The sequence below is a fragment of the Myxocyprinus asiaticus genome, chromosome 42 (assembly GCF_019703515.2).
Source record: "Myxocyprinus asiaticus isolate MX2 ecotype Aquarium Trade chromosome 42, UBuf_Myxa_2, whole genome shotgun sequence".
Classification (NCBI taxonomy): Eukaryota; Metazoa; Chordata; class Actinopteri; order Cypriniformes; family Catostomidae; genus Myxocyprinus; species Myxocyprinus asiaticus.
Window position 1 is genome coordinate 47501 of NC_059385.1, and position 12500 is coordinate 60000.

A 12500-nucleotide genomic window follows, 5' to 3' on the forward strand; every position below is an offset into this window, starting at 1 on the left:
TTCCATGCAGATGTCTCCGGGTGACTTAAAGAGACAACGCTGTTTTTATTCCATAGTCAAAACAGCAGCGGCTGTAAGAGACAAACTCCACTGATGCAAATGATGCTGTTCATGTGGGGACACCTGTGTGTGTGTGTGTGTGTGTGTGTATACGGACTACTGACCATTCAAATGTGTTTACTGGTGAACAACCAAAACAATGTGTGTGTGTGTGTGTGTGTGTGTGTGTGTGTGGGATATGATAAGAATTTCAGTAACTCCAGTGAAACACAAGAAGTCTCGACAGTGATTTTATTGTGACAAGACTTGATAGTGTGTTAGTATGCAGCAGGAGCGCAGTGTGAACATGTGAACTGCACATTCCTCTGGACTCCTGCGCTCTCAATGCGCCGCTGCACTACAAAGCTCAGATTAACACACTCTCAGCCGCAGCTGCAAGAAAGTAATTTGTCGGTGAAGTGTTGTGAAGTGACCTTCCCAGTGTCTGATCTGCCCTGCTAATTTAAACACAAAAATAGATCAAAGTCCAGCTCACAATCCACTTTTGTTTTCACATGCAAATCATGTTTTTATACATTAACTCTTTGCAGTGTGAATCAGACTGTCTCTTTGAGACGAGCGCAGATCAATTTCAGACAAACAGGAGCTTAACTTCAGCCCTGACAGACACACACACACACACACACACACACACCCTGTTCACAATAGTCATTTTTGTGAGTTGATTTAATCTTCTTAAATGACACAGATTCTGGTTAATCTTAATCTAAACTGTTCTCTTTTTCTACTTATTTATCTTCAAGACAAATCACAGACATCACAGATCAACACTGAACTCCACACAAAGCATTATTATCACTGTGAAGTCTACTGTGTGTGTGTGTGTGTGTGTGTGTGTGTGTGTGTGTTGTAGGTGGAACTGACCGGTAACAGCATATTTGAGTATATCCACCCGTCAGACCACGATGAGATGAGCGCCATTCTCAGCACACACCAGCCGCTACACACACACTTCCTGCAAGGTACACAAACACAAAGAGAAGAATAAAGAATAAAAATAGAGCATATAAATACTCAATGACACTTTATATTTATTACGAGATGATTGGCTGTTCTGATCTGTGTGTTTTAGAGTATGAGATCGAGCGTTCGTTTTTCCTCCGGATGAAGTGTGTTTTGGCGAAGAGGAACGCAGGATTGACGTGTGGTGGTTATAAGGTGAGACCAGAAATGAGCCGCATGTTCTCAGGGAAAATTCATTTTAATGTTGCATCATCACAGAACAAACACTGATTTCAGGTGTAAATCATCATTCCAGTATACACACTTTTACTTAGAATGAAAACAGACAGACAATCACTAGTAAAATTATCTTTTCATGGTTACTTTCCTGCGCCACGTTATTTTCTCAAATTTTGCATTGCAAATTTCTTTATGAAAAGTAACTCCCCAAAAGAAACATTTGTTAAGATGTTCAAAAGAATCACACAATTTCATCTGCTGCTGAACACTTGAACATTTGCCTGTCAGTCGTTTTGGATCACGCGTGATTGTCTGATGCAGTACTGAACATTAAACGTGTTTTGATGAAATGAAGCAAAGATTCGTTTGAAAGCTGCTCAGACCTGTTCATTTGACTACATGAAACATGAATCAATGACAGCTCGCATCCAACAGCAGATTTTCCATGCGATCTCCACCCGTTTCCTCTCGAATACGCACGACTCCGAGCCCCCATCATTCATAACTCTCATGAGCGATCGCTTGGGAGATTTGTTTGAAATTTACATTGGCAATAAACAAGTGGTTTATGTTAAGTAGAGAATAAATCACATGCTGGATTGAGAGGTTCAGGCGCGCAGGCAGGTCAACAGGAAATATACATATATAAACAGTGTGAACAGGCCAGTGTGAGCTGCAACCTTGTGTGAGTCATTCAGTGTGAGCAACATGCAGACCTCGTTCCACAGAAATGAGCTCTCACACAGAACACACACAAACACACATGCTCAGGTTGCATTGCTGTCCAGATGAGGAGAGGTGAATCTGAACGAACACAGGAGAAATCGTTCATATGACACACAGCAGCTGCAGTTACTTTCATACATTGAATCCTCTATTATTTGATCCACTCAAACAAGTGAATAAATTCAGATCTTAATTAAGCTAAGCTTATGTGTGTGTGTGTGTGTGTGTGTGTGTGTGTGTGTGTGTGTCGCGCAGGTGATTCACTGCAGCGGTTACCTGAAGATCCGTCAGTTCGTGATGGACGTGTCCCTGTACGAGTCGTGTTATCAGGTCGTGGGTTTGGTGGCGGTCGGTCACTCGCTCCCGCCCTGCGGCATCACCGAGATCAAACTGCACAACAACATGTTCATGTTCCGAGCGAGTCTCGACCTCAAACTCATCTTCCTGGACAGCAGGTGACTTCATGTGCTGTGGTGGCCGTCTTTCAAAAACAATTGTAAGTTGATTATAAGTTGTGTTTGTGTTTCAGGGTGTCGGAGTTAACTGGTTACGAGCCGCAGGATCTGATTGAGAAGACGCTCTATCATCATGTCCACGGCTGTGACGTGTTCCACCTGCGATACGCGCATCACATACGTGAGTCATTGTGATCTTTCATCACATCATCTGTCACATTAATAACGACAGCAAAATGAAATATAAAAGCATGAAGACTGTTCAGCATGAATGTGTTTATTCTAGTACACTCCTGTTTCCATGGAGACCCAGATATGAAATCTGCAGGAAATAAAAGTAGAGTTAGTGGACTAACTAATACTCTCTCTGTCAGTGTTGGTGAAGGGTCAGGTCACTACTAAATACTACCGTATGCTGTCAAAACACGGCGGATGGGTTTGGGTCCAGAGTTACGCTACGATTGTTCACAACAGCCGCTCGTCTCGCCCGCACTGCATCGTCAGTGTCAACTACGTCCTCACGTGAGTGACCTTTCACCTCCATATCTGCAAGTGTGACGTTTCCACACACTCTCTCATATTAACTGGAAATGGGCACACTTCTGTTCAAAAGTTTGGGATCGCTATGAAATTTTTGTTTTTGAAAGAAACTGATACTTTTACTCATCAAGGACACATTGAGTTGATCAAGAATTACTGTAAAGATATTTATTAAGTGACTATTTCAAATACATGTATTCTTCAAATGTTCTGTTCATCCAAGAATCCTCCACTTGCAGCAATGACACCACAGTTTATTCAGATGTTCAGATGAAGTTTCATCTCATTCTAACCCTTTCAGCAGCACTTCCTGTAGATTTAATTGGTTTGTAGAATATTTCTTACAGTCATTACAATCAAACAGTTCCCACAGTAGCTCAACACCTCAAATCATTTTTCATCTAATCCTAAAGTTATTTTATCCATTTTACCCTTTTTGACTGATTTGTCTTTGAAACTCTGCATAAGAGCATCAGCGTGTCAGTCTTCTCTTCACTGTTGAAACTGCTGTTAGTTGCTCATTGTGAGTGGTGGTGGCATAGTGGGCGAAAGCACATAACTGGTGATCCCCACGGCCACCACCATTGTGTCCTTGAGCAAGACACTTAACTCCAGATTGCTCCGGGGGGATTGTCCCTATAATAAGGGCACTGTAAGTCGCTTTGGATAAAAGCATCTGCCAAATGCATAAAATGTTAATGTAAAATGTCATTGAAACCACCAGTTTAACATCGGTTTACAATAACCAGCATCTCTCAAAGAGCAATAAACTGATGAGTTCCTAGAGAAATGTCTTTCTTTTTGGACATTTTAAACCAAAATTTCACTTGCAAGTGTAAAGTAACATGGAAGAAATTCTCAATACTTCATAAGACTCAATAAGACTTTATATTGTGAAGTCCAAACTACATTAAGCAGCAAAACTGCTTTCAACTGTTCTAACCATCAGAAATGTTTGTTGAGTACCAAATTAGCCGTAGACTGAAGTGATGACTGCTGAAAATAGGGCTTTGCCATTATGGGTAAAAAGTGAATTTTACAATAAATAAAAATATAAAAATGTGATTTGAAACAACAATAACAATGTTTCTGGTAGTATTTCTGATCAATTACATTAAAACCTTGGAGAACAGAAGCATCAATTTCTTTCAAAAACAAAAAATGTCTTAGTGGTTTCAAACTTTTAAACAGTAGTGTGTGTGTGTGTCTGTGTGTGTGTGTCTGTGTGTCTGTGTGTGTGTGTCTGTGTGTGTGTGTCTGTGTGTCTGTGTGTGTGTGTCTGTGTGCTGTGTCTGTGTGAGATTAATGCCGTGTGTGTGTTCTTCATAGTGATGTGGAATATAAGGAGATGCAGTTATCTCAGGATCAGAGCCGCTCCAGACTGTCTCTCTCCTATAAGAGCTGTCTCAGCGCTCCGCAGGAATCACGCAAACAACTCAAAGCCAAAACAGGCAAAATCAAACATAAACTCAAAGTGTCTCCGTATCCACAGGTAAAACACTGTAGATCACAGTATCATGAATATGCCGTTTGTGACACGTTTGCAACGGTGAACGCTTCATGTTTGCAGAGCATGCAGATGGCTGATAATCTGGAGTCTTCGCCATGGAAGTCGAGCTCTCCCGGCAGCCTGTCGTCCTGTCAGGAGCAGAACCCCGTCTCACTCTCTCACGTCCCTCTGTCGTACACTCTACCGCTGCACTACCCGTACACACATGCACATGTCTCAACTGACTGCAAAAAACTGCGAGTGACCCTGAGTGACCCCGCACGACACGTCTTCTCCTCGCTGCAGTCTGGTGGAGAAAGTCCCTGGACGACTGCAGCCTGCAGCACATACTCAGGTAACAAACACATTTACACATCAGACACACTGATGACAGATCAGACAGACTGATGTTTGACCAGTCGTGATTCTGTGTCATACAGGTCAGACGAGTGACAGGAGATTCACAGGCCAGACTTTCAGATCTAGCGGTGGGTTTAAAGAGGAACCGTACGAGCTGCAGAGCCGCAGTCAGAATCACAGCTGCGCAGACGACAGCAGAGGGCGAGCAGATGAACGCAACAGCCCAGCGTTGAGTAAAAGCAGCTGTGAGCGGCTCCTAGCGCATGACCTGCACCTGCCGGCACAGATGGTGTTGCAGCAGCGCCGCAGGCCGTGTGTGACAGACACAACGTACGAAGCCTGCTCAGATCTTGCCGAAGAGAGTAATGGCGAACAGCGCACACCACGACAGCTGGAGCCCAGCGACCCAGAAGACAAGGGGGTTCTGGCGGGAACGGGTCTCCCAGCGCAGACACCCTACGTCTCTTTAAACTTCCATCACATTCTGACCAAACATGCCCCGTTTCCGCCAGCAGCCTACGCTCTGAGCCATCTGACGGACGGCTTCGGTTACCGGGGGGAAGAGGTGAACCCGTACCTCTACCGGACACAAAGTCCCGCCTCCAGCCCCTCCCCTGAGGGACATCGTGTTCCTCATTACATCGGCACATCTGTCATCATCAGCAACGAAAGGTGACGCGCTCGTGTTCCAGTGCTGATGTGTCAGGGACACAAACACCAAATTATGACTGACAGTCGGTCGCCAGTTCTGTTCTACCGTTTTATGCAAATCGAGAGATTTCCTGTTCACATATAAAGCAACGTCTCCTAAAGGAGAATTCAATAGGAGCAAAACAGCATCAGGTATGCAATATATATTCTATTTTCTCTAAACGTGCAGCAATTTCAGCGGGACACTACAGCCATTATAAATGAATACAGATGAAACTGAAATGTGTTTCTCTAGATGAACTTTATATTTGCTGCACATTATGAATCAGTGATATGCAAGAGTGTCAATGTCCTGCAGACTGACATCAGATCTAAAAACACTGCTGATATTCAGACCAACACAGTGACCCAATACTGTGTTAAATCCATGCTATTGTGCCAACATTCACAAAACAGTGATGTAATGAGTTTATAATGGACTACATGCACTGAGCCTCTTGACGTACTTCCACTTTGAAATAAAGCGCCTCGCTAGTTTCCGGTTATGAGTACACAACGTGCCGTGGTTGCCTAGTTCCTGAAACTCCACTTAAAATGAGTATTCGGAAGAAGATTTTTAAGTACAGATATTTTCAGAGACAGGAGAAGAAATATTCTGAACAATACTGTGTGCAGCGTCTTCAAAATTCATTGGAATAAAAGTTTTCAAAGCTATAATTCAACCCAAGCCGATCTAAGAAAGCAATTGCATTTCAAGCACATTTCACCCTTTGTCCTCACACAGAGGTCTGTAATAGATATGAAACCCCAGATCAGCTGCTAATGCTCCATGTGTAAGGGAGGAGAGAGACCTAATGAACATGCATCACCCCGTTTTTATTAAATTAATGCTTTAATGTCTATTTGTGTCATTGTTTCACTGATAAGGATTTGTTGAAATGTGAAAAGTTAAAGTACAAAAGCTGCCAAAGATAAAGAGGTATAATGTTTGAAATTGATTAAATATATTTTAGCGCAGTTAATGTATTTATTCAATTTGACAAAACTACTTCATTCTGTTTTTAGTGATTTTTTTAAAGCCTAGTCAGATTAAGAGAATGGCTAATTTATTTATAAAATCAATGCATCTGGGACATTTAACCAAAGTCATTTGCAATCGTTTGTATGGTGGAATTAATAGCTGAAGCTCAACAGGTATGAAATATCATCAATGAATGAAACACGTGCTAATGAGACTGCTGCAGGTTATATATGTTTGATTATTATTCAGGAGTGTAGCTACATTTGAAAAGGAAAACATAACTTTAAAGGCAAATTTCAGCAAACTATGAATTTGAGATCAGTCACGTCAACGTCAAAAACATGAGTTATTGTTTTAATCAACTGACAGCCCTAAAACTAGAAAAAACCTGCCTTCCTACGAAGTTATGTGCGCTGAACGCTGTAACCGGACACGTCTGAGTCGCACTATAGAATGTGGCAACAGTTGTGCAAGTAGTCAATTGTAGACAGCAAGAAAATATCAATTGATTCAGAACTTAAAGGTGAAGTGTGTCATTTCTAACAGTCTTCCCCAAATTTTGTAGAACTGGTTGGACAGACAGGTACTCCAACCCCAAACTCACACCATTGGTTGAGTCAGAAACGTTTAGAAGAGTCACAGGCTCAGTTCAGAACGGCATCCTACCAATACTAGTCTTACTACTTCTGTCATTTATATATATGCCAATCTGAACTCGGCCAGTGTTACACTCTTCAGAAAGTCAAACTACCAATGGAGTCCTGATAGTGACTGATAATACATTAAACCAAGATATGAAAAACTATTTATCATCCAAAAAAAAAAAAAAAAAAAAAACTCACTCACTTCTCCTTAAAATGAACTTTGAACAGTCTTTCAGACTGCGCTTGAATGAAAGAGACTGAACAGTAATACGATCATGGAATTTATTTCTGTGGACATTTTTGACCCTCTGCAGAAAAAAAAAAAAAGTGAGTATGTTCCCAACCAGCTAATCAATGTTGCTGATATCAAACAAGTGCTGAGCATATTTATTGAAGTGTCTCACATTGCAGCTGGATTATTTATGGTGCAAATCAAGAGTCTAACATATGCAAAGGATGTTTAATGACTTTAAATGAAACTAAAATGACTGCAGGTAGTTTGCTTTGAATCTGAATAAACATGAGTTGACACTAGTGATTGTGTGTTGTGATCTGTCAGTCAGTAAATCTGCTCTCGGATTCACACATGAATTCAGGTACTTGTTTTCCAGACAGTGAGAGATGTTTTATTATTGAAGAAGGAAGTTTCATCTGTCAATCCATTCTAGAAGAACTCACCTGCCTCTGAAGACTTGATGAAGCTTCGAGCTGTAATGCTCCTCTGTGAGACTCAACAACACTCTCTGTTTGTTTATGATTCTGAAGAGGATCCAGCGGGTCTCTGGGGGCAGAAGATTGGAATATGGTATTATGCAGCCAATATTATAGATGATAGATTTGCTTTGACCTCTAGAGACCCTCCTGCTGAAATTGTTTAACAGGATATTGTGGATGTGGCATTTATGGATCCGAGGTGAGCTATTTGCTTAATGATTTTTAAAGGCAGAGAGCGCTTACGTAGGCATTTAGTTTAAAACACTTTTATTGATAAATGTGTCAAAGCGGCTTCTGAAGAACACCTGAGGGTCTCAATAAAGAGCGTGAGAGAAGTGGCTTCAGACGTCATCACGCTCACGGACTCGGTAAATGGGTTTGTAATGAGGTGAAAGATCTCAGATTGTTCGAGAAGCTCGCAGGAATATTTTCACCTCATCAGGACGAGACTGAAGCTTGAGGTGCTGAAGACAGATGATGTGAATCTGAACACGAACAGGAAACCACACAGACTTTTGGAGCTGGTGAGGACCTCTCCTCTCCTCTTCTTTACCATAACCCTCTCACAAACCTGTTGACACAATGAAAAAAAATATGATCTGGCCAATTTACAAACAGCTCAAATAGTGAAGAGTGCTTCTGCTTGTAATGTCTCACTAGTTGGTTTTCCACATATTTCACTATATTTTTAAGAACATTTTCAAGAATGTGGTCAATCTGTACACACACTCACCTCATCATTTCAGAGACGTTTCTGTCAAAAATCTTCTAAATACGAGCGTTAGAATTTAATCACCCAATGAGCTGCGAGCAGTTTCACCTCAATCAAACTGAATCATCACTGACTGAACAAACACACAGATTCTGTTCCAAGATCATGATAAGTACAACAAATAAACCAATAATCATAAACAATGACTGAATTTATTTAATACTGTACAACACTGGAATGATTGTTAAATGGAGCATTCATATCGGATTACAAATTGTGGAACATTACAAAATATTGATCGATTTAGGTGATTCCCTGATATGTGTAAATCACTTCAAAATCTAATATGGAATCAATTTACAGATTCAGTTACATAAAAGCAATCAGAAAGAAACTACACAAGTTTAACAAACCTCTTTAAATTTCAGTCAGATTTTCAAATAAACCTTTAAAAAGCTTCAGGAGAAAAGCTTTTATTGCTCATATAAAAAAACATTATTAGTAATTACCATTAGTAATTACAACAGTTGTGCGCACACACACACACACACACACTCACTCACTCTCACACACTCACACACACACACACACACTCACTCACTCTCACACACTCATACATACACAAACACACACACACACACACACACACACACACGCACTCACGCACACACACTCACTCACACACACTCATACATACACATACACTCACACACACTCACTCACACTCACACACATACACTCACACACACTCACTCACACTCACACACATACACACACACACACACACACACACTCACACACACTCACTCACACAAACACACACAAACACTTACACATACACACTCACACACACACACACACACACACACACACACACACACACACTCACACAAACACGCACACACACACACACACACGCACACACACGCACTCACTCACGCTCACACTCTCACACCTCACGTTTAGTGCTTATGTACCAGCACTCATTAACTTCTGAACACAAACACACACACACACACACACACACACACACACACACACACACACACACTCACGCACACTCACACGCGCACTCACACGCTCACATGTTTAGTGCTTATGTACCAGCACTCATTAAACAAACATCAGCTGAAAAATTATCTAAAGTTCTTCTTACACATGAAATTAAAATATATTGAAGTAATAATAACCTGAATGTATGACGTATTTAATGATGAATCAGACAAGACAGAAACTCTTTAAAATCTATTCCAGATATTAATGACCCAAAATGTGTGTGAAATAAACACACTAAATACAGAAGCTCATTCTCGAATCGACATGTTAATTAACAGTGTTAACTGATCATTCATACGATACATTAGGGCCTGAATCATTAAAAAATAAAATAACATTTATTTTAATTAAATGTCAAAGTCAGTCTTGGAATCGTGTCAAACACATTCAGTGAGTGTTTGTGTGTGATGCGTTCAGCGGCTCTTGGTCACCACAAGGTTTCTCAACATGTCGAAGGAGTTTCCGTCAGGCTGCACGGACATGACGCCCTGATCTTCAGACAACACCTGCAGAAACCCGTTCTCATCAAGACCCACGACCTCGGCCTCCGGCCCGTCCTCGCTCCACAGACGCACATGCGTGCCACTGCAACACACACAACAATAAAACACATGCGCTGCACATGCATGCATACGGTAATCTCTGATTGCATTCGTCATGTTTTCTTGTGATGTTCTCACCCATGGATCCATCTCTTGTAGTAGAGAGGCAGCAGCGCATGCGGCCCACACAGCTGAAAGTCTGCGATGAAGCGCTCCAGCAGAGAGACCGAACGCGCAATAAGATGCGACGGACTGAGCGCATCCAGACTGCGGCCGCATTCACGATTCTGCTGCAGCACCAGGTCATTGATGCAGATGGTCGGGTTGCTGTTGCTCACATTGAACCCGCAGCCTGCATGAAATGCGACAGATATCACACAGATGACAATGAACATGAACTGTTGTGTTAATGTGTGTGCGTGTTACCGATCAGAAGGTGGAAGGTTTGACCGCAGATGGTGGAATTGACCAGAACACCACCGAGTTTCATCAAGTTACTGTAGTAAATGTCATTTGGCCACTTCAGTCGCAGATCAATATCCTGAAATATAATGAAACGTGACACAAACACACACACAAAGACTGAAGAGTTTAATGATTAATCTCATTTGAACTTTAAAGTTTAAATTAAATAGTTTTACATCTAAGTATCGGAAGAGTGCTTTTATGATCAATGTTCTAGTAAATGCATTAAGATGTCCGTGTGCGTGTGTGTGTGTGTGTACCTCGTATCCCGGCAGTGTGCGTACAGACTCCACGACAGCGAGTGCCATGAGATGCTGCAGGAATGAAACTCTCTGACCGAGCGGCGAGTTCAGCGGAAGCTGCAGGTGAAGAGTGAACATCCCACAACCCACCGGACTCAACCATGCATTACACCCTCGACCTGACACACACACACACACACACACACACACACACACACACACACACACACACACACACACACACACAGCATTAATGAATGACATGCTCGTTTAGATGTTAAACTAGAGTTAACGTGTGTGAGGCCTGATGGAAACCCGCTGACCTTTGCCCTGGGTCTGACGCGCTGCTATGGCGATTAACCCCATTTCATGCGGCAACTGCAACATCAACCTGCAGAAGCAACAGAGAAAATGCAAATGTTTCACACCGAAAAACTGTCAATCATTCGTTTACACACACACACACACACGCACATCACTATCTGAGAGATTTATCTTAAAATCAGTCAGTGATCTCGTACCATCAGCTGATCATTCCCACAAAATAAACACTGATAGAGAGATCATGAACACGACGTGAAGGTGAGCTGCATATTATATTTGCTGAATATATATAGAATTATATTACTTACCAAATAAATGAATGGTCATGAAATATTGATTAAAGTGTAAAATTATTTTATAATGTGAAAAAAGAGAGTTTGTGAAGTGATACGAGGCATCAGACTAACACAGATATGGAGGCAATCACTGCAGAACTGTGTGTGTGTGTACTCACCTGTCTGTCTCTCTCTCATGAGACAGACAGTTTCTTGCTGAAGGACTCCACGCTCACTGGACTAATTGACCTTTGACCCCTATCACAGCAGCACTGTCAAACCACCCAACCTAACCCAAACAACCATCCACTTGACCTCCACAAACACACACACACACTCACAATCACACACACACACACTCACTCACTCACACACACTCACATGCTCACACACACACTCACACAAACACACAGCCACACTCTCTCTCACACACACACACTCACACCCACACTCTCTCACTCACACACACACACTCTGGATCTGTCAGTCTCACAGTAACTGCAGTAAACACACACACACACACACACACACGACTTTTTAGAGCAAAAAATCCTTCAAATTATTTTCACTCTCCTACGAGTAAGGACTTTAATTTTGATCTGTTTCAGAAGAACACTGCAGTCGTATAGATTACCTTTATGACAGCTGAATTCAGTAAAATGCTAGTTTTGATGACCGCTTTTGTATAGCTTGTTAAAAAGTCATGCTAAGCAGTTCACAATACAATAGATATGCTGCGTTGTCATTTGAGGAGAAACGATTATGACGCTTAAACACTCTACAGTGCTGAAGTCTCTTAGTAGAATTGTTGACATGCAAATTTTAATAAATGATAATTAGACTTGTTCCGATCGTGAATGACTGTGCTATTGAGTTAATGCATTTTAAAATGAGTAACAGCACAACGCAGCAATCACACACAGATTAATTGATGTTTAAGGGATGATATATGGTGTCATTTTTATATCACCAGAACTTGAATTTGAAAAAGCCTCTGAATTCATGATCTTGAAAAAAGACTGAGTGTAATTTGATGTTATCA

At 41.5% G+C, this 12500-nt stretch overlaps 2 protein-coding genes across 2 annotated transcripts in view; one reads left to right on the forward strand and one right to left on the reverse strand.

Moving 5' to 3' along the window:
- Positions 1–7652, forward strand: part of LOC127432711 (single-minded homolog 2-like) — a 14340-nt gene extending 6688 nt beyond the window's left edge. Inside the window, exons 5-12 of the mRNA XM_051684071.1 lie at positions 914–1022; positions 1133–1218; positions 2224–2423; positions 2498–2604; positions 2798–2945; positions 4293–4455; positions 4534–4807; positions 4893–7652. Of these exons, the coding sequence (XP_051540031.1) occupies positions 914–1022; positions 1133–1218; positions 2224–2423; positions 2498–2604; positions 2798–2945; positions 4293–4455; positions 4534–4807; positions 4893–5488 (1683 nt within the window). The 3' untranslated portion in view covers positions 5489–7652. The remainder of the gene's footprint in view (positions 1–913; positions 1023–1132; positions 1219–2223; positions 2424–2497; positions 2605–2797; positions 2946–4292; positions 4456–4533; positions 4808–4892) is intronic.
- A 1091-nt stretch (positions 7653–8743) lies between these two features.
- The window catches only part of LOC127432710 (biotin--protein ligase-like), a 28831-nt gene continuing 25074 nt past the window's right edge, over positions 8744–12500 (reverse strand). Inside the window, exons 7-11 of the mRNA XM_051684070.1 lie at positions 11183–11250; positions 10878–11038; positions 10579–10693; positions 10291–10504; positions 8744–10195 (exon numbers count right to left, since the gene is read on the reverse strand). Of these exons, the coding sequence (XP_051540030.1) occupies positions 10024–10195; positions 10291–10504; positions 10579–10693; positions 10878–11038; positions 11183–11250 (730 nt within the window). The 3' untranslated portion in view covers positions 8744–10023. The remainder of the gene's footprint in view (positions 10196–10290; positions 10505–10578; positions 10694–10877; positions 11039–11182; positions 11251–12500) is intronic.